General features: G+C 41.0%; 1 protein-coding gene and 1 long non-coding RNA gene across 2 annotated transcripts; one reads left to right on the plus strand and one right to left on the minus strand.

Moving 5' to 3' along the window:
- The first annotated feature begins 1,257 nt into the window (after window positions 1-1,257).
- LOC146511422 (cystatin-B-like) lies at window positions 1,258-3,498 on the plus strand. Its single transcript, XM_085173094.1, has 3 exons — window positions 1,258-1,814; window positions 1,894-1,995; window positions 2,848-3,498. The coding sequence occupies exons 1-3, from the start codon at window positions 1,674-1,676 to the stop codon at window positions 2,974-2,976; spliced, it is 372 nt and encodes a 123-aa protein (XP_085029220.1). The 5' UTR covers window positions 1,258-1,673; the 3' UTR covers window positions 2,977-3,498.
- Window positions 3,499-12,213: 8,715 nt separating this feature from the next.
- On the minus strand, window positions 12,214-18,691 carry LOC146511423 (uncharacterized). Its single transcript, XR_014876169.1, has 2 exons — window positions 13,885-18,691; window positions 12,214-13,127 (listed from the first exon to the last, which is right to left on the minus strand). It is a non-coding gene; the product is annotated as an uncharacterized LOC146511423 (long non-coding RNA).
- Between the last annotated feature and the right edge of the window lie 5,560 nt (window positions 18,692-24,251).

The raw sequence follows: 24,251 nt of genomic DNA on the forward strand, positions 1-24,251 counted from the left end.
TGCATCGTGTATTTATTTAATCAGTGTTTTGCAGTTATCTTGTAAATGTGAAAGCATTGTGACATGTACAGCATTTTGGATGAAGTCGCTGCTTTTTGGACGGCCTCAGTGCTGTGTGTGTTTAATGTAATTACCTCCATAGTGCTGCGTGCACCAGAATAGTTGCAGCTGTCAACCTTACGGTAAGTTGGTGGCAGAGCAGTGGGGAAGGCTAAAGTAACTGTGTGTGTGTAGATTATATAAATGAACATATAAATTATATAAACTGTATAATCTTTTAATCAATTAATGTATTATTTTAAAATTCCCCTCTTGCCCCTGCAGACTGTCTATCCTTCCAGCTCAGGTCTTCCACCAGAGGCCTGGGATCTTGAGGGTCCTGTGCAGTATCCTGCTGTTCAGGACAGAGATCTTGGATGTTGTTCCAGGATTTCCTGGTGCCACTCGCCTAGCTTGGGAGTCACTGCACTTAGTGCTCCAGTTACCACTGGGACCACTGTTACCTTCACCCTCCACATCTTCTCTGAGCCCTTGGTACTTTTCAAGCTTCTCGTGTTCCCAGTTGTTACATGATATAATCTCGATATCTTTCTACAAAGGGACAAACTCTGCAAAAGCTGTCCTATCGATGCATCAATCAGCATCAATCTCCTTTTTGTTTTTTGTTTTTTAATTTTTGCATCTACCATTTCCAGCTCCAAATGTTAACTAGAAAAGTGTAATAATTAGGCAGAGCACCCTGAAACTCACTTAAAAACATGTGAAGAGAAGATTTTCCCCAGAAAAAACAAAACAAAACAACAAGAACTAGGGAACAGTAAAATCCAATCTCTACAGCCTTAAACGACAAATAATAGTAATAAAATAATATCTAAACCACAGAGAGGAGTATACACTAGAGCAGGGGGTGTCAAACTCCAGGCCTCGAGGGCCGGTGTCCTGCAAATTTTAAATATCATCCTGGGTCAACACACCTGAAACAAATGATTAGTTCATTACCAGGCTTCTGGAGAACGTCAAGACATGTTGAGGAGGTAATTTAGCCATTTAAATCAGCTGTGATGGATCAAGGACACATCAAAAACCTGCAGGACACCAGCCCTTGAGGCCTGGAGTTTGACACTTGTTCACTAAAGGTAGGTGGATCAATACCAACTCTAGTATTGGTATCCAATCGATACTAGCTCATTAGGATCAATACCTTGTTTCTATCCCCTTAAGTTCAGTAGGTATAATTGTATTAAATAAATAAAATTTTTGGAGATTTAGAAAGGCTGAGGTTCAGGTGTCAGAAGTAGGATAACCGGAAAGGAAGTGCTGAAAGCAGTACTTAGGCTGTGATTCATGTGTGATCCTTTCCAATATTTCAATCACAGCTCACACCCTGTATTTTCACTTCCCGGCAGACTTGAGAGTATTTTGTCATACGCCCTGACAAACCCACACATGCGGTAAAAATGTGGGCAAAAGTTATTATTTTCTTGTGCTAGTCTAAGTGTGCTTGTTTTGTTTTTGTTTTTTACCACCCCCTTGTTCTTCAGCTGATGGTACGGTCCAAAATGCGAAGTCATATGACTCGCTGTTGTGTTATTTGGCTCTTTTTTTTTTTTTTGACATGATCGTTTACAAATACCGTACCAACAAACACCCCTCTTCCTCTGCGCTCGTCCACAATGCAGAGTCTTGTGAATTGGCGTGTGTTTATTAGCTCTTTGGTCATTTTTTACCAACAAAATGTTGTCGAAGTGGAAATGTGCGGAGGGCTGACCGAGGTGAAGCAGGCTGATGAAGCAGTTCAGAAGATCTGTGATGCAGTGAGTAGAAACGGGAGATTTTACACTCGCACACATGGGGCCTGTGCTTCATATTGATGTTGCTGTCATTGTTATTCAGATGAAGCCTCTCGCAGAGCAGAAAACCGGGAGAAACTTCGAGGTTTTCACTGCAAAGAACTACAAAACACAGCTTGCAGCTGGGACCAACTACTTCATTAAGGTAATGTTTGTAATGCAAGCAGTGAGCAGTGGCAACACTACAAAGCTCTGAGATCTTGCATGCAATAAAATATGATTAAAAAGAGCATTGATATTGTGCTCTGTCAGGTGAAAACTAAAGCAATGATCAGTGGGGTTTTTTTCAGTTACAATCTCTTCACATACGTAGTGATTTTACAAGAAGATGTGTGTGCAAACCTTTAACTGTTATTGATTTTTCTAGCATCATAGCTGAGGCTTTCAATCGTTGTTTCCACACAAATTTCACAAATTCCACACAAAGTGCACCTCACACTCCTGGTGTGGCACAGGACGAGCAGTTCCGGTTTTTCCAGTTCTTGTGAATGATCGCTTGTCACACACAACACGCACTAGGGGCAGGGGTGTCTAACTCCAGGCCTCGAGGGCTGGTGTCCTGCAGGTTTTAGATATCACCCTGTTTCAACACACCTGAATCAAATGATTAGTTCATTACCAGGCTTCTGGAGAACTTCAAGACATGTTGAGGAGGTAATTTAGCGCTTTAAATCAGCTGTGATGGATCAAGGACACACTTAAAACCTGCAGGACACTGGCCCTCGAGGCCTGGAGTTCAACACCTGTGTACTAGGGCTTAAATAAAGAAGCATAAGCACATATTTACTTCATAAACTCTGTCAGCCATGAACAGAGCTCAACAGATGTTCTGTTTGTGAACACTACAACAATCAGGCACTCTATATATGAAGATGTGGATTCTCCTTTTCCACATGTTAGCATGTTTGGCCCACAGCTGTGGCTTACATTGATAAAATAAAATGATCAGGATTACTTCTATGTGCACATCAAGTATCTCCTTTAACTTTCCTTGCAGGTCTATGTGGGAGGAAACGAATATGTTCACCTCCGTGTTTATGAGAAACTCCCGGCTTATGGAGGAACGCTTGAGCTGACTGATCTGCAGCACCCCAAGACTCAGAATGACAGTATTGAGTACTTCTAATGGGACAATGAACCAGTGAAAGCATCAGTGCCTACAGCCTGTCCTCTCAATGTAATCCATAAATAACCTGCCTCTTCATGAGGGGAAAGCTTTCCTTGTTTACATATAATAACCAACTACAGATAATGGAAGGCAAAGTGAATCAGTTGAATACGAGGTTTTAATAAGAGCTGATTATTCAAACCATAGCAGAAAAATAGTCCTTTCATGTTGTGGGGTTTGTTTGTTTGTTTGTTTTTTCTGAAGACCTATTTCTGGAATGTTTTACAAAGAGGAGTGAAACGAGTGTGACTGTGTGTGTGGGACCCACATGTGAACAGAGTGTATTTAAAGTGTAATTTATGTCGCATAGCTGTATAAACTTGGTCAGTTTTGGATGATGTAACAGAATTAATCATGAAGGTCTGATAACCTGATTTTGAGTTCTTTAATATCATTTCAAAGGGTGTAATTAAAAACAAAACAGTATTTCATTTGCTAAGGTATTTGTGACCAGATTTGAATTAAAAGATGTGCTGTGTACAGGGTGGGCCATTTATATGGATACACCGTGATAAAATGGGACTGGTTGGTGGCACATTAGTATATGTGAGGGGGCAAATTCCTAAAGATGGGTGGTGGCCATTTAGAAGTCGGCCATCTTGGATGGGACTTTCTTGGGAAAGTGTTCCTGTTCACAGCTCAGGCTTTTTAATGTGAAACCAATTACACTCATGCTGGTCAACGCTCGGTTACTTGTCATGTAAAAGTACAGTACTGTGCAAAAGTCCCAGACTATGCTCATTTCTTTATATTTTGCTTCCAGACTTACTTCAAGTCTTCCTTCTTTTAAAGTTTTTCTTTGAACTCTGGCTGTTTTTTCCACAAATTTTCACACCAGTCCTTGTGCCTGAGCCGTTTCAGAGGAATGGTTTTGTTTGTTAGGGCAATTAATGCTGACATATTAATCATTCAAGCATAAAAAAACCCCACCTAACCCAAGAGAGGAACTAGTTAATTTATCTCTAGGTACTTTGTTACTCGCAGCCTGTTCCAGAAATTAAAAAAAAAAATGTTCCCCTTTCTTTTGTTAAATGTATGAAAAATGACAAGAAAAGCACCGTTTGACAAATATAAAATAGTATTTTTGCACCAGAAGGTGATTTCCAATGAGCTGTTAGCCAAGATGCTGGTATAACTTGGTATGATCTGCAGTTCTTAACCTCTTAAGCCCCAACGCCCCCTGATACGGGGGCAAAAAGCAGGAGATCAGGTAGGCTTGGGGCTTAAGAGGTTAAAAAGATTAGGAAACTGAACAACAAGTGAAGGACAGAAATGAAGTGGCAGACTTAAAGAACACAAACAACAACAACAAAACAAAAACAGAACAGCCTACAACAGATTAACTGTATCTGAAAGTCATGTCTTTCAGAAATGAATAAAAAATATCCAGAAAAAACCCTGACACAGTCGGTCAAACTACTCTATCATTTTTAAGCAAGGCTGAGATTTGTCAAGTTACACAAGAACTGCACTGAATATCAGTGGCCACAGCTCTTAGGGAGAGATGAATCCAAATTTGAAGTTTTTGGTTCAAATAATTCTCTTAACTGTTTACTGAAACATATTCCAACTAGAAAGTGCATTTTCTGAAGAAACTGCAGTGTGAATGCTGAAATCTGAATGTATGCACGGAAATGAAATAATTAATGAATATTAAGCTAAAAATGTTGAATGAGTTGGAAAATACAGACTTTTTCACCTGAAAACCAAAGTGCAGAACTTTTGAAAACTGATGTTCACACAGAAGAAGTTAATAATAGCTGAAAATAGCTGAAAATGTTTAAAATGTAAATTAGAAAAAGACGAGTAATGACAAAATAAAATTTAGAGTCAGAAAACATCTGAATGAATATTAAAAGTTCATATTCTTTAAATCACTGAACGATTATGTCATGGTCCTGAGTCTGCCGACTCAGTGTTTTGTGTTTCTTTATGCTTTTGTTTATTCTGATTATGTATTCCGTTATGATTTGCCATTTATTAGGTTTCTGTTCTGTGCCTGCCCTGGTCCCACCTCCGTGTTCCCTCTGTCTGTCTATGGCGTCACACTGTCTGCTTCTGAATCGGTCTGTTTAGTTTAGTGTCTTGTCTAGTTCCTGTTTTATTCTGAAGGTCCCCGTCTCATGTGAGTGTGTTCAGGTTACATTTCCCCTGTCCCGTCAGCTCTGATTTCTCCCAGGTGTGTTGCCCTCCTGTCTCTCATCCTCTGATTACTGGTGTGTGTATTTAAGCCCTGTGTGTTCTCCTGCCTGTTGCCGGTTCGTCTGTGTTCCACGGTGTCCTGTTCCTCGTCTGCATGTCTCTGCTTCTGCTGGAGCTGCACACCTGCCTCTTCTTCTCCCATTTGCTCCGCTTGCTACTTCAATCATGAAACGGATCAATGATCAGCATATCGGCTTTTCTCTCTTGTTTGTTTATCGCCCACTTTGCGCCAGAAAGAGGAAACCAGTGGATGTCGCACAAAACAACAGCAGCACGTTTAAGCTTGATCAGCTGTTGTTAGAATTTATCTAATATTAATTTCTAGTATCAACTGATGTTTGCTGGAGCCACAGCTGTAAAAGCTGCTGGTCATGATATCTGTGTGGTTGCATGTTAGGTTAATCAGTGATTCTACCTAGCAATGACTGTCAATGTGCACCAATCTTATGACACTGCCAACTTTGCTGTGATGGTGTCATTGTTGATTAAAGTTAATTTATTTATTTATAGTCAGCTAGTTCTAAACACAGTTGACCATATGACGATGAGTTAGTGACAAAGTCTTTAGGAGTGTTATGGCCCGTCTAGGCGCAGCCAGACCATAACATAAGGGGTGATCCATCCCCGTACGACCCCAAGCAGCACATCACGCAATTAGTACTTTTTGACAGTGATTTATTTACAATGAGTGAATTTAGAAACAAAGGAATGGAGCGAATTATAACTTCGGGGTGAACCCAAGGCCAAAACAACAAACAAAAGGGAGCCTATCTCAGGTATAAATCAAACTTACCTATTCAAAAGAATTAAACCAAACGACAATGACTTACCTCCTTACCGAAAAAAAAAACAGGACAAAACTATAATCAAACAAAAAGGCGGTCCACCCCTACATGCTCCTACATTAAACAAACATTGCTAACAGTGAACACACTGTCTGCCAGTTGGGATGGGCCGAGGATGGATGACCTGGCAGTCCCTGATGGTGTCTTCTTATGCGCTGCCTCCCGGTCATTAGCCAATCGGTACGATCCGTCCACCCTGGATGCACCACTCCTGGAGAATCACCTGCACACTCAGATTTACATATTAAAATTACGACAACAGTCATAACAAGGAGAAATAGTAATTATATTACCCATTTTGTGAGTATAGTTATAGTTATAATTGTATAGATATATATGGCTAATAAGTGCTACCAAAGTACAGAGACAAAGTAACTGAACCTTCAGATGTTTTTACTCTTACAACCATCAAACAAATCTACTCAATTGTCATTTTTCCATGTGTGTTTTAATGTATGTCGGTCTTTTCATGCTCCATTTAAAGCCTGATAACATTTAACTGTCAATATTCTTAAAATGTCACTAGATGGCACTGTCATTTTATTTTTCACGTTTTGTTTGCAAAAGTTAGAGATCATTGTGTAGACCACGTTATCCAGCTGTGAACAACAATTTTCATACATTCTGAAAAACTAACTTCAGTGTTTGACTTTAAACATTCCAGGTTCAAGTTTCAAGAGGAGATTTCAGTTGCATCTCATGGCTTGTATGGCTTACGTATACTGCATCTCCTGTTCAGGCACCTTGATTGTATCAACAAAACATGTTGAACAAAGGGTCAAACAGAAACATAACATATGACCCAGGGGCCAGAATCTGTCTGACAAAGACTCCAATCTGTCCCACTGCAAGGGTATGAAAAATGTGAACGAATGCAGAGATTTTGAAGTTTTATTGTATTTTGATTAGTTTTATAGCTTTTCTTTTAACGATCTCCCCCATGGCCATTCACACTACACTAAAGTAGTAATAGATAAGCAATTTTATCAAATATCTATCAAATTATACATATTTTATTTTTGTCTTTGGTTGTTTTGTTGTTTTGTTATTGTTTTGTTTTTCCGGGGGCGGGGGGGGATCATTTTCTGAGAATTAACTAAAAGCTTTGCAGCTTAAAGAATAAAAGTTTGGGTATAAAATTGCCAAGTTTTCACAGATTCTTTCATTTACAGCATGTTTTAAGTGTATCGTATATCTCTGTTAGGGGAGTATACATTTTTATATGTGCAGCTTGCAGACATTATGTAGTCTAGTTCAACAAGTTTTTTTTCTTTTAAACAAGTCCTAAATTGTTCATCCCAGATTCTTTCACCACAGTGTCAGTTTGTAATGTCCCAGATAACTAAAGATAACCAGATAACCAGACTGTCACACAAGACAGTACTTGTCTGTAAACTGATTCTTGTTACACTTCCAAGCATTCTGCAGTAATACTCACAGTCCTGTTGTGCTGAAGTACAAATGTGGACAGATGACTGAAAATAATGACTCAATTACCATGTTTGAGCTCCACAAGATAAATCTAAATGATCACTTGAAAAAAAGAGGATGGAAAAAAGGTTATTTGGGCATGTTAATCTTTGTACTATGTCTTCTAATGCAGATGGTGTGGAAACAAGAGAATGCCTACCCAAATGCAAACAAACAGAGGTGGAAATTTAACAAAGAGGAAGGCTTTATTTTTGGCTGCACAACACGAGAGATACATAGAAAAACAATACAGAAAGCTTGAGGAAACCTGGGACTTGGAGACCTAGAGGAGAGATAAGCAGACGGACTCGATGAGGAGCAAAGGAAAACACAAGACAATATATAGACAGAGGATAACGAGGGAATACACAACAACACAACATCCCAGATACACAAAGATAAACAAAAATGTCAGAACACACAAAGTACTTATGGTGGAAGATTTCCTTTCTGTTGTATTGATCACATGTTTTAACCATATCACTTCAGTGATTGTAGAATCACATTGTCACCAGTTGTATGCATGTGCACCACAAATGGGCCTTATGCTCTATCACACATATACACACACACACACACACACACACACGGTGGGGCCATTGTAAGTTCTTGGGAAACATTAAACAGCTAGTGAGACTCCTTCTGCTTATCAGGGATGTAAATCTGTAGGTGACAGTTAGGCAGAAAAAAAGGACATAATTCTCTCTCTGTGAGGGAGAAGGTTTTAAGGATGGTGCTGAAGGTATAGCAGTCTATTTATCTTAATTAAGCAGTCTTAATTTATCAAAGCCTCTGCGCACACAACTTTTATATTATTTTATTTGATTCCACAAAGGTCAAGGATCAAGCAGAGTGAGAGACAAATAAGAGGAAAAGACAAGCTATCTAACAAAAGAAAGAAAATTATGCTTATTAATAGAATTTCTGGAGTTATTTAAAAATTTCCTGATCCTCAGTGTTGAACACACAGCATTGTTTTTATCTATTCCTGACAGCAGGTTCATGTCAGAGAAACCAGTCACCTTCATCTGCTGGTGTGGAAAATGTTTACATGTGAGGGAGGAAAAGTCAATTCAGCTTTGTCTGATCCTGAACGTTTGCATGTAGCTTCACTCTTCAGGAGCTGGTGCCACCTCCTGGTAGGTTTTCAGTGCTTATACAGCATAAATATATGTAATAACCATCTGGGATTAAACAACTGAGACACGCAGACAGATAATAAGTATTTCGTTACTGTAGTAACTTTTTACTTTTACTGCCTACACAATAAAATATGTGTAGTGTGTACTCCTTACATTTTCAAAAAAGATTTGTTGAATGTCTTTTTTATTTTACATCACCACAAGCATTCAAACATCAGTTTGAGCCTACACAAGGAAGTATCCATCACCAGGGCTATAAAAAGAGATAAAAGAGGTTAAATTGGGAGCAATCCAGAATGGCGTATTTAGTACAGATGTTCATAGGCTGTGCTCTCGGTACTTCAGCAGCCAGCACTGTGGTCAAGTGAACTGTCATTTATGAGCTGCAGAGAAGCCTCCTGCTATGTAGCGTTTATGCACTTCTCACTTGAATCTGACAAATCATCAGAACAATTGTACTTTTTTCAGTCACAATTTGAGATTGCTCACTTTTCGGAATACTGTCCAGCATTGCATTAATGTTTTCAATCGTATATTCTAATATGTATGAAAGAGCAATTAAACTAACACACTGTAAGAGGTTTACCTGCAACAAATAGAAATACATGGTCTCAGTCTTGTGTCACAGCTGTTCATCCAAATTTCCCTTCCACGCACATCCCAAGGATGCTCTGCTGGACTGGGATCTGGTGACTATGGAGGCTGTTAAGTAAAATGTTTTGATGAGTCTGTGCGAAATGTAGCCTGCATACAATCCTAGTAAATCAACAGTGACTGAAATATTCACACGCTTCTGACATCAATGGCCATGCCACGCTTAGACATCTTCTTCCTTATTCTGATGCTCAGTTCAACCTTCAGCAGGCTGTCTTGGCCATGTCTACATGCCTTTGAGTTGCTGCTGATGTAAAGACTGATTCCTCTGACAAGTAGTGGAACAGGTGTACCTAATAAAACGGTTGCTAAATGTAAGTAGTGTGACTTTACTGGACTATACAGTAGTTGGAGCTGTGTTATCAGATTTTTACATTTTCTTTGATGAATAATAGAGTTTAACAAGTGTTATTTTCTATAAAGTTTCAAAAACATTTTTCACGTTTCATTTTCTGAAATATTTCTATACATTAGGCCTAAATTGTTGCAGAGCTTTTTGCAAAGTCAACAAGGTTTTGAGGGGGGAAAAAATCCTAAATATTTTGATGACTCAGTCTTAAAATGCTCCACCCTTTCCAGGGATGTTATACAGTATAAATATGTGTGTGAACCACCTGTACTGACACATCAGAAACACCTAAAGGCAAACGTTCACAACTCTTTATTTGAACAAACCTTCAGAATGGCTAAAGTGTTAAGTGGAGGATTCACAGAGACAATGCCTGACACTCCAGAGATCTGGAAGATCTGTAATCAGGTGAGCTTTAGTCTACTTTAATTTTTTGCAGTCTCTACACACAAAACTCTTCACTCTGAATTTCAGTCTGGATTCATATCAAATTTTATTTTATTCAAACAAAGGTCAAGAGCCAAGCAGAGCAAAGGACAAATAAGAAATATGTGGCATTCCTTGCTCTTAAGTACAGGAGTCAGGTGGTAGCAGGAACAAACTATCTCATCAAGGTAAATATTACTGCCATATTCATTATACATGTTCTTCACATCATCCTGAAGAAAAATCCAAAAAGAAAAGCTATTTATGGACAGACCCGTTACGCCTACGCCTATGTGTCGTATGAAATGCGTGGAAGGAGAGGAACCGACTGTCTGTTACATATAGATAAAAAACAAAGCTCTGACGTGACCTCGGGTCAGCCAGCCTGACGGTCAGAGAAACAGAAGCCTGCTGGATTGTGGATCTCTGAGCTGCACATCAAAGATGCACCTATGCACAGATCAAATCTCAAAAGTGCCTCATATACATGTTGATGCGAAGCGCCGCCAGAGCAAACGTTTCCACTTCATTTGCAGAGGTGTTTTTATTTTGGATTATGTATTTATTGTTTGCAGTGTATATATATTAGTTTGCAGCTCTTTGCACATATTAATAAAAGGTTCAACTAACTGGTCAAATAAAGTCTGTGCGGTTTAGTTGTTCCACTCATATTAAACCAAATGATGGTCCATACTTGAATTATGTGGAACCTGACGTTTCTAATATTATGTTACAAGGATTCTCTTGAGTGTTCAACACAATACCTGTGGTACTAATGGGACCACAGGTATTGTACTGTATTGTATTCCCTCTTTATTTATTTATTTATTTATTTTTAGATGGAACTGAGCTGCTGTTCTGTGCTTAGTTATCAGTCTGTTTGTTTTAGTTTTGTTTATTTATTTATTTATTTTTGGTTCTGAATTGTACACTTTACTATGTTATGTAATTATGTACTATTTGTGAAAACAGAAAAACTACTAAAAAAGACATTATAAAAAACAAAACAAAACAAAACAAATGATGGTGTGGCAGCCTGTTCTAGTGTGAACTAAGAGAGGGTTTGAATGCAAGAGAGAGGGGGGGGGGGGGGGGGGGGGGAGACCTAAAATGTAAACCCCTGCACTTCGACTGAGGAGGTGAGTTACATTAGTGCTTCCTCTTTATTAGAAAGCGGTTTGAGTGAATTAGAAGTCTGTTGGTTTTTTTTTTTTGTTTTTTTGTTTTTTTGTTTGTTTGGGTTTTTTTTTTTGGGGGGGGGGGGCGATATCTACTCATTAGTCATGCATCCATCTGAACTCTATCAAAATAAAGGTGTATTTTAACTCATTTTAATTTGTTCTAATATCAGGGATATAGGACTATACAAAGTAGCTTGTCACATCTAAAACGACAGCACACTTGATGTGTCTTTCTTCACCTCATCACTTTTTTCTGTGTGTGTGTGTTTGTTTTTCCGCTGGTGCCTTTCAAACAAAACTAGCCATGATATTTTCCCCCTCTGACAATTAATATCAGTTAACCCCGCCCCCTTTCAGATTTGTTCACCAAAAGAAAAGGAGAAAAAAACCCGTCATTAACGCTGTTTATTACTTGTCAGACCGGTTTCATTTTCATACTTTGTAAATATCTATGTTGTATGGAGCTTGAACTAAAATGTAAATATGTTTACTGTATTTGTAATGATTATAATCCATTCGCTGTATAGCATAGATGTGTCATGCAGATATCCTAATTCTGTGTATGGTAATCTTGCACCATTGAACTGTTAGTGAATGACACAACAATAAAAGTGCAAAACGTGCATTAGCAGATGAAGTGCTGCCTGCTTATTTCCTGCTTTATGTGAGCTTCTGCTGTAGTTTATTATGTGCTTTTAATCCCAAGAAACCACCCTTTTACTGTGGCGCACGATAACATCTTCTGATGTTTGGTGTCATCTTCCTGTGATCTCCTGTGAACAGGTGGATTCATTCACTTCAAGTTTATGTATGTAGCACCAAATCACAGCAGTCGCTGAACACTGTAAAGACTCCAGAATAATTATGGAGGAACAACATTTAAAGGACTAACACAGACAAAGAATTAATCATACAATGAAGCAATGTCATTTTTAAATGTTTATTTATAAACAGGATAAAACCATTCAAGTATTGAGTGACAAATAAAACAGCAACCTCTGATCTGCTAATTGGGAAACAGAGGATGTCAGTGTATTTTTCAGTGCTAGTTGTCCAAATTGAGTGAGATGACTTTACATTTGAATAGATTTGATTACAAGTTATATTTGGCTTTAATTGAATGCAGTTCAATTTGATTTAAATCAAGCCAATTCACAACAACATGTTTCTCAATATGCTAAAATTCCCATCGAGACTAGATAAGATTATTCTAAAACTGGTAAAAATACAGTTCTCTTCATGCACAGAAATCCCACCCAGTCCCACAACACAGAATGAATATTCCTTGTGTGTTCTTGAGCTGGACAGAAATTCCTCTTGCTGAGCGGGCTCCGCGCCAGTCTCGTGCCAGGCAGACGAGGAGCCTCCTGTCCCAGTCTCGTCCGTTCACTGGGCCCATCACATTCCAGCCCAGTTCGCATTCTGCATTGGAGTCCGTCGCTCGATACCACCGCGGCTCCCCTCACGCCATCACCTGTAAGTTAAAACAAATAGGAGCCAGAACCATCATCGCGGAAGCTGCCCTGGCTTATAGCCATGGCGACCCTCTCCCAACACGGCTGCACCCAGTGAACAACAGTGAGATTCAATTCAATTCAATTCAATTCAATTTTATTTATATAGCGCCAAATCACAACAAAAGTCACCTCAAGGCGCTTCATAGATACAGAGAAAAACCCAACAATCATATGACCCCCTATGAGCAAGCACTTTGGCGACAGTGGGAAGGAAAAACTCCCTTTTAACAGGAAGAAACCTCCGGCAGAACCAGGCTCAGGGAGGGGCGGCCATCTGCTGCGACCGGTTGGGGTGAGAGAAGGAAGACAGGATAAAAGACATGCTGTGGAAGAGAAACAGAGGTTAATAACAGATATGATTCAATGCAGAGAGGTCTGTTAATACATAGTGAGCGAGAAAGGTGACTGGAAAGGAAAAACTCAATGCATCATGGGAATCCCCCGGCAGCCTACATCTATTGCAGCATAACTAAGGGAGGATTCAGGGTCACCTGGTCCAGCCCTAACTATATACTTTAGCAAAAAGGAAAGTTTTAAGCCTAATCTTAAAAGTAGAGATTGTGTCTGTCTCCCGAATCCAAACTGGAAGCTGGTTCCACAGAAGAGGGGCCTGAAAACTGAAGGCTCTCCCTCCCATTCTACTTTTAAATACTCTAGGAACAACAAGTAGGCCTGCAGAGCGGGAGCGAAGTGCTCTAATAGGGTGATATGGTACTACAAGGTCATTAAGATAAGATGGGGCCTGATTATTTAAGACCTTGTATGTGAGGAGCAGGATTTTGAATTCAATTCTGGATTTAACAGGAAGCCAGTGAAGGGAAGCCAAAACAGGAGAAATATGCTCTCTCTTTCTAGTCTCTGTCAGTACTCTTGCTGCAGCATTTTGGATTAGCTGAAGGCTTTTCAGTGAGTTTTTTGGACATCCTGATAATAATGAATTGCAGTAGTCCAGCCTGGAAGTAATAAATGCATGAACTAGCTTTTCAGCGTCACTCTGAGACAGGATATTTTTAATTTTAGAGATGTTGCGCAAATGGAAGAACGCAGTCTTACATATTTAAGATTTGAGATAATACTCACAAATGCAGGCAGTGGTATACATCTGCCCAATCACACGCGTTGTCTCCTACTGTCGCCATTCCTGCTGTCGGGACTGGGTGACCACATCACGCTGACGGGTCTCCAGATGAGGCGTCGCACCCCCACAATCACACAGCGGCTCCCTCTTTTCCACCTGGCCTTCATGCGTTCCTCTTCCAATCTAGGGCCTCTCTCCTTCCAGTGCTCAGCTTGCTTCCTTTTAATACGACCTTTAAACAGCTGAACGGACACCACTGGACACACACATGCCTCAGCAGGTGATCACTATCAGCTCATTTGTCCCATGCCCAGCCAATCCACAGTGGATTAAAACAATGTAAAAAATGAAAGACTAAAAATATGTGATACAAACAGAGTAAAATAGTGCAAATAAAAACAACGCTCACAAATAAACACTAAACTCACAATAAAACCAAAAAAAAATGATAAACACAGATTTCTAATGTGTGAAACTCAAATACATCACCAACTGAAACTTTTATATTAAAAGTTTAAGTTCCAACCTAAATTCATTTAATTTTGCTTAGCAAAGTACTTTTCAACTCTAATAATTAGTAAGAGTATATTTCTTATCATCTATTGGTCATCTCACCTGATAAACTTCAATGAACATTAAAACACAGGAGTGATTGTCTCTAAAAATGGGCTCCTGCACGCTTGCAGACATTTTTCCATCACAACTTATGGATGATGAATGATTTGATTAAAGCTGTGAAAACATTACTGATAACCTTCATGTGATATTACATTAAAGCCAATTTTTTATTAAAATCAGGGACTTTTCTAACTGACCTCCAACCTTTGAGCAGCAGTGTGTATGTTTGTATGTAACTGTCTCTGACCTGGATTTTATCACCAGTTTCAAATAAGAATTTTCTTTAAAGTGTGTCTTTAAATACAAATGAAGTTCAACTTTAGCAAGGCTGATGGTAAACTGGCCCTAACAAGTCCACTTTATTGCGTGCTCATTGACTTTCTCCTATCAGAGCTGTTTAACAAGCCCACTTGATACATGCTGATTAATCTATCACGCGTATCAGTGGCTCATGGTTGCTTAAAGCCTATGTCTGAACTTGAGCACAGAGGCAGAGCATCATTCAATCCTTGAATCCCATCATTCAAGGATGACAAACTCCACTTTCTCTGCATCAAGACAGCTCATAACTTTTTAACAGTCTCTCCTGATGGTCTCATATCATCTGCTCTAATCAATAACCATACACTATAATTACAATGTAGACCACAGCTCAAAGGTCTGAGGTGAATTAGAAATGTCTTGTTTTCTGAATAGACTCAAATTTGGTTTCAGAGTTAATCACAGCAATTAATGAAAAGCGTAAATAATCATATAAATGCTTAATATTAACACTGATCACAAATCATGAATGATTTTTAATAGAATATCTACAGAGGTGTTCAGAGACCCATTTTCAGCAATAATCCCTCCTGTGTTCAGTGGTACATTGTCTTATCTAATGCAAGTTTAACACATTAAAAGCCTAACTTATCACTCAAAACAGATTTTAAGACATTTTAGCACAAACTCAAACTATTGTGGGGATTAAAGAAACAATAAATGTGTCTGGATCATCCCAGTTTCTGTTTTTAACCTCATTAAACCAAGTTTACATTTTCCTCTAAAGGGGCTGCAACACCCAGCTGCACAAAACCTTCACTTTTCTAACAGTTTCACTCTTTGAATATTTTTCATTTCTTACAATCAGAATTTTCCAGTAGATTTGTAGAAGAAAATTATTTTTCTTTCATGCATCACCAACTGAACCTTTTATGTAAACGTTTCAAGTTGCAGCCTAACCTCATTTAATTTTGCTTAGCAAAGTACTTTTCAACTCTAATAATTAGTAAGAGTATATTTCTTATCATCTATTGGTCATCTCACCTGATAAACTTCAATGAACATTATAACACAGGAGTGATTGTCTCTAAAAATGGGCTCCTGCACGCTTGCAGACATTTTTCCATCACAACTTATGGATGATGAATGATTTGATTAAAGCTGTGAAAACATTACTGATAACCTTCATGTGATATTACATTAAAGCCAATTTTTTATTAAAATCAGGGACTTTTCTAACTGACCTCCAACCTTTGAGCAGCAGTGTGTATGTTTGTATGTAACTGTATCTGACCTGGATTTTATCACCAGTTTCAAATACGAATTTTCTTTAAAGTCTGTCTTTAAATACAAATGAAGTTCAACTTTAGCAAGGCTGATGGTAAACTGGCCCTAACAAGTCCACTTTATTGCGTGCTCATTGACTTTCTCCTATCAGAGCTGTTTAACAAGCCCACTTGATACATGCTGATTAATCTATCACGCGTATCAGTGGCTCATGGTTGCTTAAAGCCTATGTCTGAACTTGAGCACAGAGGCAGAGCATCATTCAATCCTTGAATCCCATCATTCAAGGATGACAAACTCCACTTTCTCTGCATCAAGACAGCTCATAACTTTTTAACAGTCTCTCCTGATGGTCTCATATCATCTGCTCTAATCAATAATTACAATGTAGACCACAGCTCAAAGGTCTGAGGTGAATTAGAAATGTCTTGTTTTCTGAATAGACTCAAATTTGGTTTCAGATTGAATCACAGCAATTAATCAAAAGTGTAAATAATCATATAAATGCTTAATATTAACACTGATCACAAATCATGAATGATTTTTAATAGAATATCTACAGAGGTGTTCAGAGACCCATTTTCAGCAATAATCCCTCCTGTGTTCAGTGGTACATTGTCTTATCTAATGCAAGTTTAACACATTAAAAGCCTAACTTATCACTCAAAACAGCTTTTTAAGACATTTTAACACAAACTCAAACTATTGTGGGGATTAAAGAAACAATAAATGTGTCTGGATCATCCCAGTTTCTGTTTTTAACCTCATTAAACCAAGTTTACATTTTCCTCTAAAGGGGCTGCAACACCCAGCTGCACAAAACCTTCACTTTTCCAACAGTTTCACTCTTTGAATATTTTTCAATATCAGAATTTTCCAATAGATTTTAAGAAAAAAATCATTTTTTCTTTCATGCATCACCAACTGAACCTTTTATGTAAACGTTTCAAGTTGCAGCCTAACCTCATTTAATTTTGCTTAGCAAAGTACTTTTCAACTCTAATAATTAGTAAGAGTATATTTCTTATCATCTATTGGTCATCTCACCTGATAAACTTCAATGAACATTATAACACAGGAGTGATTGTCTGTAAAAATGGGCTCCTGCACGCTTGCAGACATTTTTCCATCACAACCAGTGGCGGTCCTAGCCTGTTAGGCGCCCTGGGCGAACACCCCCTCTGGCGCCCCCCCCCCCCCCACACACACACACACACACACACACACACACACACACACACACATATGAAGAGGGAGAGAGTATGCATAGTATGCAAACGGCTACTAAACAGACATCATACTTCGTCATACAATGTGAACAGGACAAATCAACAATTGACACTGACTAATTAATATTATATTATTGTATATTGTTTGGAGTTTAGTCTGTTACTGTTACTATTTTTACCATTTCTTCTTGGAGGAACTGTAACCCACATAATTTCCTTAGGGATTAAGAAAGTATTCTGATTCTGATTCTGATTGTTTCAGGATGACCTGCCATTATCCAATGACACATCTGCTTACCTGTATCTTTTGCTCGTTTCTCCTTGTAGGAGTGATAATAAAATGTATTGAATTTTAATGACCACTGGGTTTTCATTTGTTTGGTTGCTATGGTGATGTGTAACGGGAGTCACGTGGGTGCTAGCGGCGACATTAAGAGGGCGTTGTCAGTCTGTCTTTCACTGGTTTGATTTTGACAGAGAGGAGGGCTGGGTAGCCGTAGTTTTTGTTGACCGCAGCACAACGAGTTTCCCCTTGTTGCATTAGAGCCTGTGATGTTTTAAGAGTTTGAATCGCGAGCCGATAACATTGCTCTGTAAACTTTTCAAGCACTTTAATAAACAAGCAGGCAATTCCACCTCTGGCATTATTGTGTAAAGTTGACAGCGCGTCAGGCAAATAGGCAGGCTCCATCCCCGGCCTCTAGCGACTGTGGAAGTCGCTACACTCCTCTTCTTTTCTCTTTTTTTAAACTTTAAAAACAGGTTGTGTGTGAGACTTTAAATAAACAAAATATAAAATATACTGTGGCGTGGGTGTGGTCTCTGGCCAGCTGCAGAGGAGGGGTGACACAGTGAGCTCCCGGGGCGGCGCAGGGGCGGGGTCAACAGGTGTGCTGGGTTATGACATTGATTGTGTGTCTTTTTATGTTGGCAGTGACAGTCGGAGGGAAAGCGGACGTGACAGCACAAAGAGAGCGGGAGTGGCTGTGAATGAGACCACAACTCCAAATAAAAGTTTTGCTGTCAAAATAATCGCTCCAGCGTATGTTTATTGGGTCAAACGCTACATATACATTTTAAATTGTTATTGATCCCTTCACCCTGAGTCCTAAAGTGTATATTTATTTGTTTTACTCTTAAATATTTATTGTTTGTTTACTTGCACTGCTGTAACTGGAGCCTCGTCGTCTCGTCTCTCTATATACTGGACTGTATGCAGCGGAGATGACAATAAAGTTTACTTTGACTTCAGCAGCGAGCAGGCGCACCGAGCGCTCTCGCGCTCACTTTTCGCGTATACAATTTTGAAAAAACATCGGTGAAAATTATAAGTCTGTATCATGATGTCTGGTGTTTTCGTGTTTGCTGATTGTTTTTATTTTGTTTTATTTTGCGAGTTGGTAATTTTTGCTGCTCCAGCCAGCCAGAGAATCCCCCGCCCTCTCCTCCCTGTGCCGCAGCAGGCGCACCTTGCAAACGGAGGGCGCCCCTACTCCCATTGGCGATAGAAAACCTATGCCATTCCCAGTATGCGCTGGCTGATGTCGGGGCAGCATGAGTACGAGCAATTTTTTTTTTTCCCGATTCCCGTGATGCCGCCCCCTACCACGATGCCGCCCCGGGCAACCGCCCGTGTCGCCCGTATCTAAAACCGCTACTGATCACAACTTATGGATGATGAATGATTTGATTAAAGCTGTGAAAACATTACTGATAACCTTCATGTGATATTACATTAAAGCCAATTTTCTATTAAAATCAGGAACTTTTCTACCTGACCTCTGACCTTTGAGCAGCAGTGTGTATGTTTGTATGTAACTGTATCTGACCTGGATTTTATCACCAGTTTCAAATAAGAATTTTCTTTAAAGTCTGTCTTTAAATACAAATGAAGTTCAACTTTAGCAAGGCTGATGGTAAACTGGCCCTAACAAGTCCACTTATTGCGTGCTCATTGACTTTCTCCTATCAGAGCTGTTTAACAAGCCCACTTGATACATGCTGATTAATCTATCACGCGTATCAGTGGCTCATGGTTGCTTAAAGCCTATGTCTGAACTTGAGCACAGAGGCAGAGCATCATTCAATCCTTGAATCCCATCATTCAAGGATGACAAACTCCACTTTCTCTGCATCAAGACAGCTCATAACTTTTTAACAGTCTCTCCTGATGGTCTCATATCATCTGCTCTAATCAATAACCATACACTATAATTACAATGTAGACCACAGCTCAAAGGTCTGAGGTGAATTAGAAATGTCTTGTTTTCTGAATAGACTCAAATTTGGTTTCAGATTGAGTCACAGCAATTAATCAAAAGCGTAAATAATCATATAAATGCTTAATATTAACACTGATCACAAATCATGAATGATTTTTAATAGAATATCTACAGAGGTGTTCAGAGACATATTTTCAGCAATAATCCCTCCTGTGTTCAGTGGTACATTGTCTTATCTAATGCAAGTTTAACACATTAAAAGCCTAACTTATCACTCAAAAAGGCTTTTTAAAGATTTTCGCACAAACTCAAACTATTGTGGGAATTAAAGAAACAATAAATGTGTCTGGATCATCCCAGTTTCTGTTTTTAACCTCGTTAAACCAAGTTTACATTTTCCTCTAAAGGGGCTGCAACACCCAGCTGCACAAAACCTTCACTTTTCTAACAGTTTCACTCTTTGAATATTTTTCATTTCTTACAATCAGAATTTTCCAATAGATTTGTAGAAGAAAATTATTTTCTTTCATGCATCACCAACTGAACCTTTTATGTAAACGTTTCAAGTTGCAGCCTAACCTCATTTAATTTTGCTTAGCAAAGTAATTTTCAACTCTAATAATTAGTAAGAGTATATTTCTTATCACCAGAGGTGAAGGAAGCCACCAGGCTGAAGAAGGAGTCCTATCGGGTTTGGTTAGCCTGTGGGACTCCGGAGGCAGCCGACAGGTATCGACAGGCCAAGCGGAATGCGGCTCGGGCAATGGCTGAAGCAAAAACTCGGGTGTGGGAGGAATTCGGAGAGGCCATGGAAAAAGACTTTCGGACTGCCTCGAAGAGATTCTGCCAAACCGTCAGGCGTCTCAGGAGGTGAAAGCGGTGCTCTACCTGCACTGTGTATAGTGCTGGCGGAGCACTGCTGACGTCAACTGAGAAAATTGTCAGGCGGTGGAAGGAATACTTCGAAGACCTCCTTAATCCCACTGACACGTCTTCCAAGGAGGAGGCAGAGTCTGGGGATGAGGGGAATGACCCGCCAATTTCCGGGGGCGAGGTCACTGAGGCAGTTAAACAACTCCTTGGTGGCAGAGCCACTGGTGTTGATGAGGTCCGCCCCGAGTTCCTGAAGGCTCTGGACGTTGTAGGGCTGTCTTGGTTGACACGCCTCTACAATGTTGCGTGGAGATCAGGGGCAGTAGCCCTGGACTGGCAGACCGGGGTGGTGGTCCCCATCTTTAAGAAGGGAGACCGGAGGGTGTGTTCCAACTACAGGGGGATCACACTCCTCAGCCTCCCTGGGAAAGTCTATGCCAGAGTGCTGGAAAGGAGAGTTCATCCGCTAGTTGAACCTCGGATACAGGAGAAACAATGTGGTTTTCGTCCTGGTCGCGGAACACTGGACCAGCTCTTTATCCTCTCAAGGATACTTGAGGGTGCATGGGAGTTTGCCCAACCAGTCTACATGTGTTTTGTGGACTTGGAGAAGGCATTCGACCGTGTCCCTCGGGGTGTCCTGTGGGAGGTGTTGCGGGAGTATGGGGTGTCTGGCCCATTGCTACGGGCCATTCGATCCCTATACAACCGTTGCAAGAGCTTGGTTCGCATTGCCGGCAATAAGTCGGACTCGTTCCCGGTGGCTGATGGGCTCCGCCAGGGCTGCCCTTTGTCACCGGTTCTGTTCATAATTTTTATGGACAGGATTTCTAGGCGCAGCCAAGTGGCGGAGGGCTTTCACTTTGGTGGCCTCAGAATCTCATCTCTGCTTTTTGCGAATGATGTGGTTCTGTTGGCTTCATCGGGTGAGGGCCTCCAGCTCGCACTGGAACGGTTCGCAGCCGAGTGTGAAGCAGCGGGAATGAGGATCAGCACCTCCAAATCTGAGGCCATGGTTATCAGCCGGAAAAGGGTGGAGTGCCCACTCCGGGTCGGGAATGAGTTCCTGCCCCAAGTGGAGGAGTTCAAGTATCTCGGGGTCTTGTTCGCCAGTGATGGGAGAAGGGAGCCGGAGATCGACAGACGGATTGGGGCTGCAGCTGCAGTAATGCGGACGCTGCACCGGTCCGTCGTGGTGAAGAGGGAGCTGAGTGTAAAAGCGAAGCTCTAAATTTACCGGTCGATCTACCTCCTTACCCTCACCTATGGCCACGAGCTGTGGGTAGTGACCGAAAGAACGAGATCGTGGATACAAGCAGCAGAAATGAGCTTCCTCCGAAGGGTGGCTGGCATCTCCCTTAGAGATAGGATGAGAGGTTTGGCCATCCGGGAGGGGCTCAGAGTAGAGCCACTGCTGCTCCACATCAAAAGGAGCCAGCTGAGGTGGTTCGGGCATCTGACAAGGATGCCTCGTGGGCGCCTCCTGGGTGAGGTGTTCCAGGCATGTCCCACCGGGAGGAGGCCCCGGGGCAGACCCAGGACACGCTGGGGAATTTATATCTCTCGGCTTGCCTGGGAACACCTTGGTGTTCCCCCGGATAAGCTGGAGAAGGTGGCTGGGGAGAGGGACGCCTGGGCCTCTCCGCTTAGGATGCTGCCCCCGCGACCCGGCCTCAGATAAAGCGGATGAAGATGGATGGATATTTCTTATCATCTATTGGTCATCTCACCTGATAAACTTCAATGAACATTATAACACAGGGGTGATTGTCTCTAAAAATGGGCTCCTGCACGCTTGCAGACATTTTTCCATCACAACTTATGGATGATGAATGATTTGATTAAATCTGTGAAAACATTACTGATAACCTTCATGTGATATTACATTAAAGCCAATTTTTTATTAAAATCAGGGACTTTTCTAACTGACCTCCAACCTTTGAGCAGCAGTGTGTACTGTATGTTTGTATGTAACTGTATCTGACCTGGATTTTATCACCAGTTTCAAATACGAATTTTCTTTAAAGTCTGTCTTTAAATACAAATGAAGTTCAACTTTAGCAAGGCTGATGGTAAACTGGCCCTAACAAGTCCACTTTATTCATTGACTTTCTTCTATCAGAGCTGTTTAACAAGCCCACTTGATACATGCTGATTAATCTATCACGCGTATCAGTGGCTCATGGTTGCTTAAAGCCTATGTCTGAACTTGAGCACAGAGGCAGAGCATCATTCAATCCTTGAATCCCATCATTCAAGGATGACAAACTCCACTTTCTCTGCATCAAGACAGCTCATAACTTTTTAACAGTCTCTCCCGATGGGCTCATATCATCTGCTCTAATCAATAACCATACACTATCATTACAATGTAGACCACAGCTCAATGGTCTGAGGTGAATTAGAAATGTCTTGTGTTCGTTCTGAATAGGCTCAAATTTGGTTTCAGAGTTAATCACAGCAATTAATCAAAAGTGTAAATAATCATATAAATTCTTAATATTAACACTGATCACAAATCATGAATGATTTTTAATAGAATATCTTCAGAGGTGTTCAGAGACCCATTTTCAGCAATAATCCCTCCTGTGTTCAGTGGTACATTGTCTTATCTAATGCAAGTTTTGAGCGAGGGAACCCCACAACCACAACCAAAACAGACATGATGCCAGACCACCAACCTCTGACTCTCTCCCCCACCGATGTTGGAGTGGTCCTGAGCAGGATCAATGTCCACAAGGCTGCAGGTCCTGATGGCATCCCCGGGCCTGCTCTCAGAGCGTGTTGTGGGGAGCTTGCAGGAGTGCTCACAGACATATTCAATCTGTCCTTGGCCCATGCTTTGGTACCGGCCTGCTTCAAATCCACCTCCATCGTCCCGATACCCAAAAACTCCAACCCATCTAGCCTCAATGACTACCGCCCAGTAGCACTTACCCCCATCATCACTAAGTGCTTAGAGCAGCTGGTCCTAGCACACTTCAAATCCTGTCTCCCCCCCACCCTGGACCCCCACCAATTTGCATATCGCCAGAACAGGAGCACAGAGGATGCAGTCTCCATCGCACTGCACTCTGTCCTCTCACACCTGGACAACAACAACACATACGCCAGAATGCTGTTTATAGACTTCAGTTCAGCATTCAATACAATCCACCCCTCACAACTCATCAGGAAACTGACAGACCTGGGCATCAGTTCCCTCATCTGCAAATGCTTACTGGACTTCCTGACCAACCGCCCCCAACATGTCCGGCTGGATAACCACTGCTCATCTACAATCACAATGAACACCGGTGTACCACAAGGCTGTGTGATGAGCCCTTTCCTCTACTCCCTCTTCACCCACGACTGCAGACCTGCTGATGGTTCCAACACCATCATTAAGTTTGCAGATGACACCACGGTGATTGGCCTCATCAGTGACAACGATGAGGCCGCCTACAGGGAGGAGGTAGATCGTCTGGCTGAGTGGTGCGACAGAAACAACCTGCTGCTCAACACTGAGAAGACCAAAGAGCTCATCGTGGACTACAGGAGGAATGCTGACACACATCCACCCATCTACATTAAGGGGACGGCTGTGGAGCGTGTGAGCAGCTTCAAGTTCCTGGGAGTTCACATCTCCGAGGATCTCATCTGGACGACCAACTGCTCCAAAATGGTCAAGAAGGCTCACCAGCGCCTCTTCTTCTTGAGGACTCTGAGGAAGAACCACCTGTCCTCAGACATCCTGGTAAACTTCTATTGCTGCACCATCGAGAGCATCCCGACCAACTGTATAACAGTCTGGTATGGGAACTGCTCCGCCTCGGACCGGAATGCATTGGGGAGGGTTGTGAAAACTGCCCAGCGCATTGCCGGAGCACCACTTCCTGC

This window comes from Neolamprologus multifasciatus, chromosome 9 (genome assembly GCF_963576455.1).
Source record: "Neolamprologus multifasciatus chromosome 9, fNeoMul1.2, whole genome shotgun sequence".
In the NCBI taxonomy this organism is placed as follows: Eukaryota; Metazoa; Chordata; class Actinopteri; order Cichliformes; family Cichlidae; genus Neolamprologus; species Neolamprologus multifasciatus.

Coding starts and splice junctions, on each gene's coding strand:
- LOC146511422 (XM_085173094.1), top strand. CDS start 1,674: ATGCAGAGTCTTGTGAATTGGCGTGTGTTTATTAGCTCTTTGGTCATT. Junction 1,815..1,893: donor TTCAGAAGATCTGTGATGCA/GTGAGTAGAAAC, acceptor ATTGTTATTCAG/ATGAAGCCTCTCGCAGAGCA. Junction 1,996..2,847: donor GGACCAACTACTTCATTAAG/GTAATGTTTGTA, acceptor CTTTCCTTGCAG/GTCTATGTGGGAGGAAACGA.